Source organism: Pelodiscus sinensis, chromosome 22, assembly GCF_049634645.1.
Source record: "Pelodiscus sinensis isolate JC-2024 chromosome 22, ASM4963464v1, whole genome shotgun sequence".
Taxonomy (NCBI): domain Eukaryota; kingdom Metazoa; phylum Chordata; order Testudines; family Trionychidae; genus Pelodiscus; species Pelodiscus sinensis.
In genome coordinates this window covers 27,072,578-27,089,727 of record NC_134732.1, presented here as the reverse complement: position 1 = coordinate 27,089,727, position 17,150 = coordinate 27,072,578, and the positions used below count along the sequence as shown (strand labels likewise).

General features: G+C 42.4%; 1 protein-coding gene across 4 annotated transcripts in view; it reads left to right on the top strand.

Annotated features, from left to right (window-relative positions):
- The window catches only part of GARNL3 (GTPase activating Rap/RanGAP domain like 3), a 199,411-nt gene that overhangs the window by 114,675 nt on the left and 67,586 nt on the right, over positions 1-17,150 (top strand). For all 4 annotated transcript variants that reach the window (XM_075905772.1, XM_075905773.1, XM_075905774.1 and 1 more), the window contains 2 exons: positions 1,770-1,876; positions 12,664-12,779. In XM_075905772.1, coding sequence (XP_075761887.1) covers positions 1,770-1,876; positions 12,664-12,779 — 223 coding nt within the window. The remainder of the gene's footprint in view (positions 1-1,769; positions 1,877-12,663; positions 12,780-17,150) is intronic.

The following is a 17,150-nucleotide window of genomic DNA, read 5'->3' as shown; positions in this document are numbered from 1 at the left end:
AGTCCAAGTGTGTACATTTTTAATATACAAGGCAACCCCTCCTCCCTTTTTTCCTTGTCTGTCCTTCCTGAGCAAGCCGTACCCTTCCATACCAACATTCCAATCATGCGTCCCATCCCACCAGGTTTCTGTAATACCAATGATATCATAGTTGTATTTATTGGTTAGCAATTCCAGTTCTTCCTGCTTATTACCCATACTTCTCGCATTTGTATATAGGCATCTAAGATACTGATTTGATCTTGCCTCCCTGTTGTGCCCTGACCCTCCTTTCTCCTTGCCATTATAGGCCGTAGGATGAAGTATGATAGCAGAGAAAACTTAGAAAAGAATAAGTAAAGGAAAGTGTTTGAGGTAGACAAACCTCGAACAGAAAATCCTTAGTGAGGAAGCGACATCCTACTGCACCTCCACTGCCATTGGGTCTTATGGGCCTTTTTTGCATCACCTTTAGCCAGCTCCTCAAGGCCAAAACAGATTTCCACACCTTGAGATTTTTGAGGGTACATGTATTTGTTTGGATGATTAAATTGGGAAATCCTTTTGAATATGCACGAAAAGGTCACTTGATGACCTTTTGGACACACATTCCCCAAAGTGGGAAATATGGAAACTTGTGGTCAGGTACCAGTTCCTTCTGTTTCATTGATCAGGATGTCAGTTTGGCTGGGTCATTGCATTTTGGACCCTTTTAGACCTCACAAGACACTGACTCATGTATTCTCATCCCAGTCTGGCTATTATGTGTGTCCTGACACAACTGAAGATTTCACCACAAATCCTTTCACAACTTCTAAAATCTATAAATGGGATAGGCCCTTGAATTACTGCTAGAGTGTAGTGAAAGTATGTAGGAAAGTATATAAGTTTACAGGTTCACAAGCTATAGTACCTTAAAGACTAACAAATTTATTTGGGCATAAACTTTTGTGGGCAAAGACCCACTTCATCAAATGCATCTGAAAAAGTGTTTTTTTCACAAGAAAGCTTGTGCCCAAAGAAACTGGTTAGTCTTTAAGGTGCCACAGGCTCCTCCTCATATGTGCCATGGATGTGTTGGAAAATGTCTGTAATACACAATGTAACATAAATAATGTACACCATGGTAGGATATTGTAACATATATTATGTTTGTAATTTCCTGTTTACTTGAATAAGGACTAGATTCTGCCATGGTGTATAATCTTCAGGAGTCCACTGAATGTAAAGTAATGGACTCATTAATGGATGGATGGCAGCATCTGATCTGGGGTGGGCAATAATTTTTGCTGGGAGGAGCCACTCCAAGGTTTTGGTAAGTGATCAAGGGCCGCACTTTTCTGTGGAGGCTGCTTCTTCCACGTGGCTCTCAACTCCACATAGGGGAACAGGCTTGTGCTGCCCCAGTCTCTTAGGGCAATCTCTCAGCTCCTATTGCCTGGCTGTTTCCAGCCAATAAGAGCTGAGAGGTTGGCTGGTTGTTTCTGGCCACTAGGAGCTGAGGATTGGGCTGAGGGTAGGGGAGATCACACTAAGCCTCCCCCTCCCTGCAGGGCAGAGAGATGCAGGGACTGTGTTTTAAACTGCGGCATCTGCATGTTCCTGAGGGTCCCCGCAGGGTGGTCCGGATTTTGCCCAGCTCTGATCTGATCCCAGGTGACTATTCTGGGAACATCCACTGAAACTTGTGATATCTTAAGTGTCGATATGTTTCCCAGTAACAATTTCTAGTTCTTGTTCCTACTTAAGCAGAGTGTCTGGTATTCTTTGTATGTTACTTTTTTCATTAGGCTGAAAATTTTTTCAGAAGAAAGTGTACCTCTCTTTGGGCCTCCCCTTCCAACCCCACCCGTGTTCACGGATCACCAGGAATTCAGGGACTTTGTACTCGTAAAGTGTAAGTCTTTTTGAAGTCAAAGAAACCATTTTAAACTCTTAGTCTGATATGTAAGAATCTGTACTTCACACTTCCTTGGGATATTGTAGATTGTAAATAATGTTTCTGCTGTGCAATCTTAGTTTTGTATAAAGTCATTTTTAAAATTTAGCTAGTCTAGCATCAGTTGAATATGTATTCCCTCAAATATTTATTTTGGTTTTGATAAACTCTCATGCATCTAATGCTTCATAGATTACCAAATATACTCTGGTTGGAGCATTTCGAAGATGTTTGTCTCATTACTTGATGAATTGTTCATTTTTCTAAAGATTTCTTCTTAAAAACAAGGGAGACTGATATTTAGAAACATATTAATCTAATGTCATTTCATATATTTAAAAGTAAAAGGTGCCAGACTAGCAGCTTTGGAGAATAGAGTACAGGCTGAACCTCTCTAGTTTTAGTGCTGTTATAAATATTTTAGTGCTGTTATGCACCAGTTCCTGAGGACGGAACTCAATCTTAATGGTCTGATTCAGGTTGTGACCTCCTGCTGCAGGAAGGAGGTCACTTAGATATAGCTTTTGTAATGCATATATCTAACCAATAGATACTTGACTGAGATCTCACCAGTTCATTTCATGCAAGTTACAAGTTTAACTCCTCTGGTTTAGTGTGACGGACTGGGCCAGGTCCGGGCACTGCTGCGGGCATCAGCTCCGGGCAAATTGCTCAAAACCAGGGCTACTTACAGCCCTCTACTGGAGACCTTTCCCAAAATAGGTCACAAACCAGTTACACCGAGCGCTCCAGCTGCCAATCCGGCCAGCCGGAAGCCTCACGAGCAAAACCCCTCAGACACTCCAGCTCTCACTGCCACAGTGAGCCCCGGACCTACACACAGGTGAGAGATTATAAAACCTAATTTCACGAACCCCAAACAGTTCCTCCTGGTCCCAAAGAACCAGCCTCAGTTCCCAGTCAATTTACACTTTGGTTCTTACCCACAAGAGCATGCTGAGCCAGTCCTTTAGAATCTAAAGTACATAAACATAAGAATGGCCATACTGGGTCAGACCGAAGGTCTATCCAGCCCAGTATCCTGTCTTCCAACAGTGGCCAATGCCAGGTGCCCCAGAGGGAGTGAACCAAACAGGTAATGATCAAGCAATCTCTCCTCTGCCATCCATCTCCACCCTCTGACAAACAGAAGCTAGGGACACCATTCCTCACCCATTCTGGCTAATAACCATTAATGGACTTAACCTCCATGTATTTATCTAGTTCTCTTTTAACCCCTGTTATAGTACTAGCCTTCTCAATCTCCTCAGGCAAGGAGTTCCACAGATTGACTGTGCTCTGCGTGAGGAAGAACTTACTTTTATTTGTTTTAAACTTGCTGCCCATTAGTTTGATTTGGTGGCCCCTAGTTCTTATATTATGGGAACAAGTAAATAGCTTTTCCTTATTCACTTTTCTCCACACCACTCGTGATTTTATATACCTCTATCATATCCCCCCTTAGTTTCCTCTTTTGCAAGCAGAAAAGTCCCAGTCTCTGTAATCTCTCCTCATATGGGACCCATTCCAAACTCCTAATCATTTTAGTTGCCCTTCTCTGAACCTCAGGACCTCTATGGTGGCATTCTCAGAAATGCTTCCAGTTCCAAATGCAGAGCCAGGTAGGCGCACAGAGCTTCAGAGTCTCAATGCATGGATGAGACGATGGAGTAGGGAGGAGGGGTTTAGTTTTATAAGGAACTGGGGAAACTTTTGGGATAGGGGGAGCCTATGCAGGAAGGATGGGCTCCACCTAAACCAAAGTGGATCCAGACTGCTGGCAGTTAACATTAAAAAGGTCGTGAGCAGTTTTTAAACTGAAAGATGGGGGAAAGCCAACTGATGCAGAGGAGCACGTGGATCGGACAGAGACGTCTCTTAGAGGAGAGTCTATTAATAGAGATTCTCTAGGTTGTAGTGAGGAGGAGAGAATGGAAGAGGATAAAGTATGGGCCAGATCAGATGAAAAACATTCACATAAAAAGAATCTGTCACATCAGAAAAGGGCAGACAAATAAACAGTGACAAGTTTTTAAAGTGCTTGTACACAAATGCTAAAAGTCTAAAAAATAAGATGGGTGAACTAGAGTGCCTCATGTTAAAGGAGGATACTGATATAATAGGCATCACAGAAACCTGGTGGAATGAGGACAATCAATGGGACACAATCATTCCGGGGTACAAAATAAATCAGAAGGACAGAAAAGGTCATGTGGGTGGGAGAGTGGCACTGTATGTGAAAGAAAATTTAGAATCAAATGAAGTAAAAATCTTAAATGAATCAACATGTTCTATAGAATCGCTATGGATAGTAATTCCCTGCTCTAATAAGAATATAACAGTAGGGATCTATTATCGACCACCTGACTAGGACAGTAATAGTGACTATGAAATGCTAAGGGAGATTAGAGAGGCTATCAAAATAAATTACTCTATAATAGTGGGGGATTTCAACTATCCCCATATTGACTGGGTACATGTCACCTCAGGGCGAGATGAAGAGACAAAATTTCTTGATACCTCAAACAGCAGCTGGTACAGGAACCCACGAGGGGAGAGGCAATTCTCAATTTAGTCCTGAGTGGCGCGCAGGATCTGGTTCAAGAGGTAACTATAACAAGACCACTTGGAAATAGTGACCATAATATAATAACATTTAACGTTCCTGTGGTGGGAAGAACACCTCAGCAGCTCAACACTGTGGCATTTAATTTCAAAAAGGGGAACTATGCAAAAATCAGGAGGTCAGTTAAACAGAAGGTAAAAGGTACACTGACTAAAGTCAAATCCCTGCAAGCTGCATGGAAACTTTTCAAAAACGCCATAATAGAGGCCCAACTTAAATGTATACCCCAAATTAAAAAACATAGTAGAAGAACTAAAAAAAGCCACCGTGGCTTAATAACCATGTAACAAAAGCTGTGAGAGATAAAAAGACATCTTTTAAAAAGTGGAAGTCAAATCCTAGTGAGGTAAATAGAAAGGAGAATAAACACTGCCAAATTAAGTGTAAAAATGTAATAAGAAAATCCAAAAAGGAGTTTGAAGAATAGCTAACCAAAAACTCAAAAGGTAATAACAAAATGTTTTTTTAAGTATATTATAAGCAGGAAGCCTGCTAAACAACCAGTGGGACCCCTGGACGATTGAGATACAAAAGGAGCACTTAAAGACGATAAAGTCATTGTGGAGAAACTGAACAAATTCTTTGCTTCAGTCTTCACGGCTGAGAATGTTAGGGAGATTCCCAAACCTGACCTGTCCTTTGTAGGTGACAAATGTGAGGAACTGTCCCAGAGCGAAGTGTCATTAGAGGAGCTTTTGGAACAAATAGAAAACCTTAACAATAACAAATCACCAGGACCAGTTGGTATTAACCCAAGAGTTCTAAAAGAACTCAAATGTGAAATTGTGGAACTATTAACTATGGTTTGTAACCTATCCTTTAAATCAGCTTCTGTACCCAATGACTGGAAGATAGTTAATGTAACGCCAATATTTAAAAAGGGCTCTAGAGGCGGTCCCAGCAATTACAGACTGGTAAGTCTAACGTCAGTACCGGGCAAATTAGTTGAAACAGTACTAAAGAATAACATTGAAGAACATAATTTGTTGGGCAAAAGTCAACATGGTTTCTGTAAAGGGAAATCATGTTTTACTAATCTATTAGATCTCTTAGCCAGTATGGGTAAGGAATGGTGTTCCTTGCCTCTGTTTGTCAGAGGGTGGAGATGGATGGTAGGAGAGAGATCTCTTTATAATTACCTGTTCGATTCACTCCCTCTGGGACACCTGGCATTAGCCACTCTTGGCAGACAGGGTACTGGGCTGGATGGACCTTTAGTCTAACCCAGAATGGTCATTCTTATGTTCTATTCTGATGCCAGTATATCTTTTTTGAGATGGAGACCACGTCTGTAAACAGTATTCAAGATGTGGGCGTACCATGGATTTATATAAGGGCAATAAGATATTCTCTATCATATTCTCTATCCTTTTTTAATGATTCCTAACATCCTGTTTGCTTTTTTGACTGCTGCTGCACACTGCGTGGACGTCTTCAGAGAACTATCCACGATGACTCCAAAATCTCTTTCCTGATTAGTGTAGCTAAATTAGCCCCCATCATATTGTATGTATAATTGGGGTTATTTTTTCCAATGTGCATTACTTTACATTGATCCACATTAAATTTCATTTAACATTTTGTTGACCAATCACTTAATCTCTCCTCACATGGGACCCGTTTCAAACCCCTAATCATTTTTAAGGAAGAGTGGTTTTTCAAAAAAGGGGTTTTTTTCTGAAAAAATCTTATCCAGACTATTTTCACTTTCGAAAGACCCACTTTTGAAAGTGAGATCGGAAGAAGATATGCAAATTCCTGCAGAATTTGCATGTCCTCTTTCAAAAATAAATACAGTACAAGAACAGAGACAATATTCATAACTTCACATATAGACATAATAAAAGTACATGAGTAGCATACATAGAATCAGTAGAGCATAAGCTTTCGTTTGACACCTCACATGGCCCACTTTGTACAGAATTTGGGAGCAAACACCTCCCCATGGGTGCGCCAGTGATCTGTCTGCTCACTTTAAAATCCAATAACGTGACATCTAGTACCCACAGATGTCCAAACTGACCAGTGCCAAACTAGAGAATTTGCTGAATCTCTTTATTTTTATTTTACCAAGGTGAATAAATAGAACAGCGCTTGCAATGCTGCTTAGTAATATATGACTGTCCTGATACACTCTGTATAAGTCTACACCTAGCTAAGGCTTATCAGCTCACTTCATAACAAAGTGTACTTCTTCGAGTGATGTCCCTGTGGGTGCTCTTCTGTTGGTGCCAGGACACGCCTGACACCACAGATTGCAGATTTTTACAGCAGTGTCCAGTCAGGCTGTGTATGTGCAAGAGGCACTTGGTGTTCCCGCCTTTGAAGTTAGCACGCACAGCCCGACTCTCGTCAGTTCCTTCTTTAGCACCCTCAGCTACGGATGGAGCTCTTACTTCTCTCCTCTAAATCTCACTTATGAAGGAAAAAAATTATTTTAGATAGTACAGACTTAACCTATTCCTATTCCTTTTTTTTTTTTTAAGACCGTTAATAGTTACAAAAAATAACCCCACAATTCTTTACTTGGGCTTGACTATAGTCAGGACAACAGTTTACCGACTCACAGCAACAAGCCGCAGCAAACTATAAACTGGCAAAAAAAATGTATAAAGAGGGAGAAAGGCAGCTTTACTCATAAATAACACTCGGAGCTGAAAGCGGCATAGTCCGACACTGGACGACATGCACACCTCTCCTAGCTTCAAAAGATATGAGAAGTGCCAGGATTCCATGCCAGCCTCTGATGGCCACAGTGAATGCATATGCTGTTTGGGAGAGCTGCATGTTTCACAAAAATGCATTCGTTGTCGCAGTCTGACAGCCAGAGCTCACAAGGATTGAGAGCTCAGAATATGCATGCTGCCCATAGGTAAAGCCCAAACCCACAACCATATAAAGGGGGTAATAAGGGCTTGGGACGCCATCCCCTCAGGGGAAACACTCAAGCCCTTCACTGCAGAAAGCTCATTCAAAAACAAAGCCCTCACCAGTCTGCTCCCTTCCATCACGAATGAATAAGGGAGATGAACCAGGCAACGGGCAGATGACAGTTTTGCGGGGCCCCCCATTTGCCATGGCGCATGTGCAGTGACGCCATGCACATGCACAGTGACGCCACGGCGCATGCGCAGGGCTTTTTGAAGCGCGGGGCCCAGGGCGGCCGCCCCGTTCGCCCTGCCCTATATCCGCCCCTGGCAGGCAACTTGGGCATTGAAAAATGTCGGGCCTCCTCACTCACGGGCTAGAAAACACGCTGTACACAGGCTGTGAAACTGGCTCTCCAGCCATCTGAAAGGCCACCCACTAAGGGCTTCAAATTAACAAAGGCACCACCGGCACTGTCCCTGGAATGGCTTTCACCTCCGCCGCAGAGAAATGGCAGGGCAAGCTCCAACTCCCCTCTCGCAGTTCAGACAAACCCCAGATCTCCCAGGGTTCTAATGGCGCCGATACCTCCATCGCCAGCACTGGCAGACTCTGCGCTGCGGTATGACCCAGCAATCTGCTGCCATTCCCTAATGCATAAAACGCGTGCTCCCCCAATGACTAACAGAACAGCGAGAAACAGCTCCTCAGCCGAGTCCTCAGCATGGTACCTTTCTTACTTTCCCTTATCAAGGAGGAGCTCTCTGCTCTCACCACGCTCACCTATGCAATTCAGTCAGAGGGATACAAGAAGTGTGTTCTCTTCACAACTCATTCCCAGTCAGACGCCTGTGTCATACGGGATGCACAGGCTACAGCATTACCAATACCTCCTGTGGCACCCTGACTGGCAATACTCTCAGCATCCTAGCCGATGGTCCCCCTATAATTATTGGGCACTACAGCACAGCTCCACTGCCCCTCCCACGCCTGTACAGAGATCACTGCCGACTATACACTCTGATCCATCACGTTCTCCATCAAAGGGTTCAGACCTCGAGGAAGAGCAGATCACGGATGATCCCACCATCTAATAATCAGAGATGCCACCAAATGACAACTTGTCTTCTGCTCCTGATGAAGCTGTTATCCGAGATGATCCCTCACCTAGTGATGATCTGAAACATTTTCAAGATTTATTCAAAAGGGTCGCCGCCAGCCAGGAGGTTGGTTTATCAGAAGTGCAGTAAAAGCAAGCACAAGCTTTTAAAGAACCTCCAGCCCTCTACAAAAACCAAAATTGTGCTGCCTGTAGGCGAGGCAGTACTTGAAGCAGTGGATGAAATATGGCAAACGCCAGCCACAGTCCCCCCTCCACTCAACCAACAAAAGAGCTGATAGGAGAGACTTTGTTCTATCAAAAGGAACAGACTTTTTATTCTTATACCCTCAACCCAATTCTTTAGTGGTCGATGCTGCAAATCAAAGGTCTAAAAAGCCTCAGTACAAACTAAATATACAAGACAAAGACTACAAACGCTTGAATGTGTATGGGAGAAAAATGTACTCCTCCTCAACCCTTCAGCTTCGCATAGCTAACTACACAGCCCTTCTTGCTAATCATGACTTTGACAACTATGCAAAACTTACATAGTTCATGCAACATCTCCCAGAGGATAGGAGACCTATCCTCAAAGCCATCATCAAAGAGGGGTATACTATATCCTGAACAGCTCTATAGATGCCCCTTGATGCCGCTAACACCACAGCAAGGGCTACAGCAATGTCCATAGTAATGAGATGCTCATCCTGGCTTCAAGCATCTGGAGTTCCTAAGGACCTCCAGGCCAAGGTAGAAGCGCTACCATTCACTAAGGACAAATTGTTCACTGCAAAGACTGATGAAGCTTTGCATTCTAGCAAAGACGCGCACATTGGGATGCCACCTTTGGCAGGCAGCAGCAACATCGACCATTTGACCAAACAACGAGAAGTCCTGTGGCACCTTATAGACTAACAGATTTATTGGAGCATAAGCTTTCATGGGCAAAGACCCACTTTGTCAGATGCATCTGATGAAGTGGGTCTTGGCCCACGAAAGCTTATTCTTTAATAAATCTGTTAGTCTGTAAGGTGTTTATGCAGATTCAGACTAACATAACTACCCTCTGATATATTTGACCAAAGCTGCTTCTGACTGCGCAACCAATGGGGAAGAGCCTCAAACACACATTCTTCCACAGTTCAGGCCTCTAGACAGCAGGTTTGAGAATTTGGTCAAGGGTATGCTTGACCTCCCTTCTATACCAGTGCTAGGAGAACCCAACATCTTCCACCACCACTTGCACCCTTTTTACAACCAATCGGCAGCAATCACCACAGATCCATGGGTTTTAGAAATCATCAGCTGCAGGTACTCTGTCCCTTTTGTTTTGATTCCCCCAACTTCCTCACCCTATCCCTCCCTCTTCAGTGATGGTCCTCATGAAACTTTTCTCTGCCAAGAAGTCCAACACCTTCTCAACATAAGAGCTGTACAATGGGTCCCCAAACAATACCACGGGAGAGGTTTTTACTCAAACTGCTTTCTCACCAGAAAGAGAACAGGGGATTGGAGGCCTACTTTAGACCTCCGTCAACTAAACAGATATTTTCAAAAGCAGCATTTCAAAATAGTTACATTCACTATGTTTATTCCTGCACTGGACTTGGAGGACTGGTTTGCAGCCCTTGACCTCCAAGATGCATATTTCCATATCATAATACACCCTGTGCACAGACATTTGCTATGCTTTCAATACAGAGCCCTCCCATTTGGACTTTCCTCTGCCCCCAGAGTCTTCACCAAGACCTTGGCAGTTGCAGCAGCACATCTCCTTCAAAAAGGCATCACAGTTTTTCCTTATTTGGACAATTGCCTCATCCGAGGTCCCTCCAGTCAGATCACAAGGGACATGATCAGACTCACAAAGGCCTTCCTTCAGTCTATAGGTTTCATTATCATTGACCAAAAATCCACTCTACACCCTACACTCCCTAGAGTTCATAGGGGCTTATATAGATTCTATGACAGCACGCACCTATCTCCCCAATCAACACTTCAACAATATAAAAAGCCTGGTCATGATCATGACCACCAGCCCAACCATTCCCATTCTAACCTGTCTCAAACTCATGGGGCATATGGCAGCCACTACATATGTCTTCCCGCATGCCAGACTGCTCTTTCGATGTTTCCAACACTGAACTGAATTGCTTCAGTGTATACACCAACCAAGCACCGCGTCCACAGGCACGTTTCGCCTCCACCGAAAATCCTTATTTCCTCTCAATGGTGGATTCAGGCACAGAACCTCTGCTCGGGGGTGCCCCTCCACTGAGATCAACTATCCAAACAAATCACTACAGACACCTCACTTCTAGGTTGGGATGCCCACTTCCAATATGTACAAGGAAAGTGGTCTAACAATGAGTCCAAGCTCCACATCAACCTGCTTTGAGACATTCACAACAGGTGCAAATATTTCCTCCCACACATTCTGGGATCTTCAGTGCATATTCTCACCGACAATATGACCACAAAGTTCTACATCAACCACCATGGGGGTGCCAGATCCCCTTCTTTCTGTGTAGAGGCAATTCAGCTCTGGAATTGGTGCATCTGACACAACATAACCGTCATAGCAGCATACCTACCTGGGGAAAAGAATACCATGGCCTATACCTTCAGCCGCCACTTTGTCACAAAGCATGAATGGGACCTGCAAAGTCAGGTCTCCCACGATCTATTCAAATGCTGGGGTCAACTGCAAATAGACCTCTTTGCAACCAGCCACAATTCCAAATATTCCCAGTATTGTTCCAGAGTGGGCATAGGGCACAGCTCCTTGGGAGATGCAATGAGCTCTTACCATGGAATACTCACCTGTTATACGCCTTCTCTCCTCTACATCTAATTCCCAGAGTTCTCCAGAAGATACAGACAGATGGGGCCCACATAATTCTAATAGCCCCAGCTTGGCCACGATAGACATGGTTTCCATGTCTTTATCAACTGGTTTTACAACCTCCCTGCCTGCTTCCATCCCACCTGGACTCTCCTCTCCCAGAGCAAGGGCGTGATACTTCATCCCCAGCTGCAAAGACTTCACCTAATGGCTTGCTATCTTTCTGGTTTTCGGAAGCGGAGCAACAGTGCTTGCAACGAGTAAGAACTGCACTACTGCATAGCAGGAGAGAAAATACACAAAATACTTACCTGCACAAATGGCAATGGCTCACACAGTGGTGTACCCAGGAGTCCAACCATCTACAGCTCTGCTCCATTTGGTCCTGGAATACATCATGCACCTGAAACAACAATTTATCTCTGTCATCACTCTGAGTTCACCTGGCCACGATCACACCCTTTCACCTCCCTATAGATGGATTCTCCATATTTGCCCACCCCACCTCTAAGAGGTTTTGGAAGGGCCTACAGAACCTTCACCCACCACGGACACCCATACCTCCAATGTGGGACTTACGACTAGTCCTCCACTCACTCAGAAAACTACCTTTCGAGCCAGTGGCAACTTCATCACTTACCTTTCCCACCATGAAAACGCTCTTCCTGCTGGCAATCATATGTGCAAGGTGGGTTATCGAACTCTTAGCAGTCACAGTTTTTAAACTGGCTCCCCTCGCAGACCAATTTCCACCTGGCACCCCATGTTGCTGCCTCTGATACAGTGGTTGCTGGCCCCACCCTCAGGGACTATAGATTAGTTGACTGATAAAATTTAATGAGGTTACTTAACTGTTCAATTAACCAATGTTTAACATCCCTATATCAATTACATCAGTGTTTGAGCTTTACATTGAACTTAGTAAAGCCCAGAAGGAACCTCTGTGACCTTTTCAATTTTACAGTCTAAGGCAGCTGGCCTGACACCTGTGCCATTGACAGTACAGTGGTACATTTTTTTGTCATATATCAAAGAACTTCAGCACATTTAAATTGACTGTGAAACAGTTTCTGGAATTTACATGCTTGTAAATAAATAACGTAATAAAGTTTAGATGCTCAAAAGCAAATAACATTAAACTCTTCAAAACAACTAGAATTTTTAATTCAAAATTAAGCACAAATGTGAAACAAATCCAAATTAGTAATTTTGAAGTGAGTATCCTTAGATAAAGACAACTTGGATTCTGTAAAGGACATGAAACCCCATAAGTAACACATCTTCCTTTTTTTTATGTGTTTTAGTAATAAATGGGGAAAAAGCCACCTTGGAAACACCAACATTTGCTCAGAAACGGCAGCGCACTCTAGACATGCTGATTCGTTCTTTGTACCAGGACCTTATTCCTGATCTGCACAAGGTAAATCCAAGCCCTGAGTGATCTTTATGCACTTCATATCCCCCCAATGGCATATTGACTGGCCTGTTGCTCAAGAAGACGTCTACCCTGGTAAGCTCTGATTTGCACACAGTAAGTTGGATAGCTAAGGGGTGTTCTTTCTTTTTATATTTTAACTGCATAAAAATCAGCAGTTAGTCATATGCACAACCCTCCACTTGGCAGCCTGCTGACAACAGCTTACCGAGGACCCAAGAAGTCCAGATAACCTGCTGCCTATTAATTTCATTTAGTGATCCCTAGTTCTGTTGTTATGGGAAGGAGTAAATAACTCTTCAGTCATCTGAAGAAGTGGCCGGTGCCCACAAAAGCTCATGATCCCATCTACATGTTTTGTTAGTCTTTAAGGTGCTGCTAGACTATTCTTTTTTTTTTAAAGTTTTTCTTCTTTACCAGTTATAGATTTCTATCATAGTCTCCCATAGTCGTCTCTTTTCCAAGCTCAAAAGTCACAGTCTTATTAATCTCTCCTATATGACAGCCATTCTGTACCCCCTAACAGTTTTTGTTGCTATTTTCTGAACTTTTTTCAGTGCCAAGATACCTCTTTTGAAATGAGGTGACTACATCTGCATGCAGTATTCAGGATGTGGGCATACTATGGAATTATGTAGAGGCAATAAGATACTATCTGTCTTATTCTCTATCCCTTTCTTAATGATTTCCAACATTCTGTTTCCTTTTTTGACTGCCACTGCACATTGAATGAATGTTTGCAGAGAACTATCCATAATGACTCCAAGATCTCTCTTGAGCAGTAACAACTAATTGTGGCTGGTCAGAAGGCACCAGTATGGTGTCCTGACAAGTCTCTTGCTCTGTCAGTGAAGATAACCATTTGGCTGTGGGCATGTTCGCTCTCTCTGTATGTCATGCTGGTTTTGCGCATGTAGCCAACACAACAGACCTTGAGACAGCCCCCAAGGACCACAGATATGAAGGCTCCAGAGTCAGTGTTGTTGTAAACGAAGCACAGTAATGGCATCTGGTAGATTTTACAAGGATACTAAGAATGCCTGCCCGTGACAATGGATGTAGCATGTGATTTGCCACTGCCCCCGCTGAGCAAAGAGTTAAGTTGAGGTACCCCAACGTTTATAGGCTGAGGCAAATAATCTATGATACACACCTTCCGTATCATTTTACGTGTTAATAACATGTTTGTTACCTTCCCTTGTATTTTCCTTCTGATATTTCAGACAAACATTCCTATTTGCCACCAGTTATTGTGCTTTCACTCCTGATGTTTCAGACAAAATATCACTATTCATCACTTTTGTCAAACTATTTTATAGTGTGCTTGATTGAGGTGTCCTTGTATTGCTCTGGTGTAATATATTTATGTATTCCATGTGTTTTAGCAGTGCTAGTTCTAGTGCCTAGTTCATGTCCAAACTTTCAGGCAAACACCTGCTTTTGACAGGGCTTGCCTCAGGCTTTACACCAGGCCAGTGCTTCAGGCTTTTTCTTTTTCCTATACTAATTTAGTCCTCATCATTTTTTCCATATAGTTGGGATTATGTGTTCCATATGCATTACTTTGCATTAATCAACATTGAATTTCATCTGCCATTTTGTTGCCCAGTCACCTACTTTTGTGAGTTTTTTGAAGCTCTTTGCAGAACAGTTTGGTATCAGCTGCAATTTTGTCACCTCATTGATTACCCCTTTCTGCAGATCATTTATGAATATGTTGAATAGGATTAGTCCCAGTATGGACCCGAAGGATGACACAAATGCTAGGAGTCTGACTAATAAAATGGGTGAACTAGAGTACCACGTATTAAATGAGGAGATTGACATAATAGGCATCACTGAAACCTGGTGGAATGAGGAAAATCTGTGGGACACAATCATACCGGGATATAAAATATATCAAAAGGATAGAGCAGGCCAAGTGGGTGGCGGAGTGGCACTGTATGTGAAAGATAATGTAGAATCAAATGAAATAAAAATATTAAATGAATCAACATGCTCAATAGAATCGCTATGGATAGTAATTCCATGCTCCAATACTAAGAAATTAGCAGTAGGGATATATTACCGACCACCTGACCAGGACAGCGATACTGACATTGAAATGCTGAGGGAGATTAGAGAGGCTACCAAAATAAAGAACTCTATAATAATGGGAGATTTTAATTATCCCCATATTGACTGGATATATGTTGCCTCAGGAAGAGAAGCAGAGATAAAATTTCTTAATGGCTTAAATGACTGCTTCTTGGAGCAGCTGATACAGGAACCCACAAGGGGAAAGGCAATTCTCGATTTAGTCCTGAGTGGAGCGCAGGATCAGGTCCAGGAGATAACCGTTACAGGACCACTTGGGAATAGTGACCATAATATAATAACATTTAACATGTCTGTGGTGGGAAAAACACCTCAGCAGTCCAGCACTCTGACATTTAATTTCAAAAAGGGGAATTACACAAAAACGAGGAGGTTAGTTTAACAGAAATTAAAAGGCACAATGACTAGAGCCAAATCCCTGCAAGCTGCATGGAAACTTTTTAAAGACACCATAATAGAGGCCCAACTTAAATGTATACCCCAAATTAAAAAACATAGCAAGAGACCGAAAAAAGAGTCACCGTGGCTTAACCACCATGTAAAAGAAGCAGTGAGGGACAAAATGACATCTTTTAAGAGGTGGAAGTCTAATCCTAGTAAGATAAATAGAAAGGAACATAAACACTGTCAAATCAAGTGTAAAAATGTAATAAGAAAAGCACAAAAAGATTTTGAGGAACAGCTAGCCAAAAACTCAAAAAGAAATAACAAAATGTTTTTTAAGTACATTAGAAGCAGGAAGCCTGCTAAAAAACCTGTGGGTCCCCTAGACAATCGAGATATAAAAGGAGCAATCAAGGACAATAAAGCCATTGCAGATAAACTAAATGATTTCTTTGTTTCAGTCTTCATGGCTGAGGACGTTAGGGAGATTCCCAAATCTGCACAGTCCTTTGTGGATGATGAATCTGCGGAACTGTCCTGGCTTGAAGTGTCATTAGAGGATGTTTTGGAACAAATAGAAAACCTTAACAATAACAAATCACCGGGACTAGTTGGTATTAACCCAAGAGTTCTAAAAGAACTCAAATGGGAATTTGCTGAGCTATTATCTGTGGTTTGTAACCTATCCTTTAAATCGGCTTCCGTACCTAATGACTGGAAGGTAGCCAACCTAACACCAATATTTAAAAAGGGCTCTAGAGGCAATCCTGGCAACTACAGACCGGTAAGTCTAACTTCAGTACCGGGCAAATTAGTCGAAACAACAGTAAAGAATAAAATTGTGAGGCACGTAGAAGAACATAATTTTTGGACAAAAGTCAACATGGTTTCTGTAAAGGGAAATCATGTCTTACTAATTTATTAGAGTTCTTTGAAGTAGTTAACAAACATGCAGACAAGGGGGATCCAGTAGATATAGTATACTTGGATTTTCAGAAAGGCTTTGACAAGGTCCCTCATCAAAGGTTCTTGTGTAAATTACATTGCCATAGGATAAGAGGGAAGTTCATTTCAGGGATTGAGAACTGGTTAAAAGACAGGAAACAAAGGGTAGGAATAAATGGTAAATTTTCAGAATGGAGAGGGGTAACTTGTGGTGTCCCCCAAGGGTCAGTCCTGGGACCAATCCTTTTCAACTTATTCATAAATGATCTGGAGAAAGGGGTAAGCAGTGAGGTGGTAAAGTTTGCGGATGATACCAAACTGTTTAGGATAGCCAAGACAGAAGCAGACTGTGAGGGACTCCAAAAAGATCTCACCAAACTGAATGATTGGGCAACAAAATGGCAAATGAAATTTAATGTGGATCTGTGTAAAGTAATGCACATTGGGAAAAATAACCCCAACTATAGGTACAGTATGATGGGGGCTAATTTGGCTATGAAAAATCAGGAAAGAGATCTTGAAGTTATCATAGATAGTTCTCTGAAAACTTCCACACAGTGTGCAGCGGTGGTCAAAAAGGCAAATAGGATGCTAGGAATTATTAAGAAAGGGATAGAAATAAGACACAGAATATCTAACTGCCCCTGTATAAAACTATAGTATGCCCACATCTGGAATACTGTGTACATATGTGGTCTCCTTACCTCAAAAAAGATATTTTGGCCTTGGAAAGGGTTCAGAAAAGGGCAACTAAAATGATTAGGGGTTTGGAATGGGACCCATATGAAGAAAGGTTAAAGTGAATGGGACTTTTCAGTTTAGAAAAGAGGAGACTGAGGGGGGATATGATAGAGGTATATAAAATCATGCGTGGTGTGGAGAGGGCGAATAAAGAAAAGTTATTTATTAGTTCCCATAATAGAAGACCAA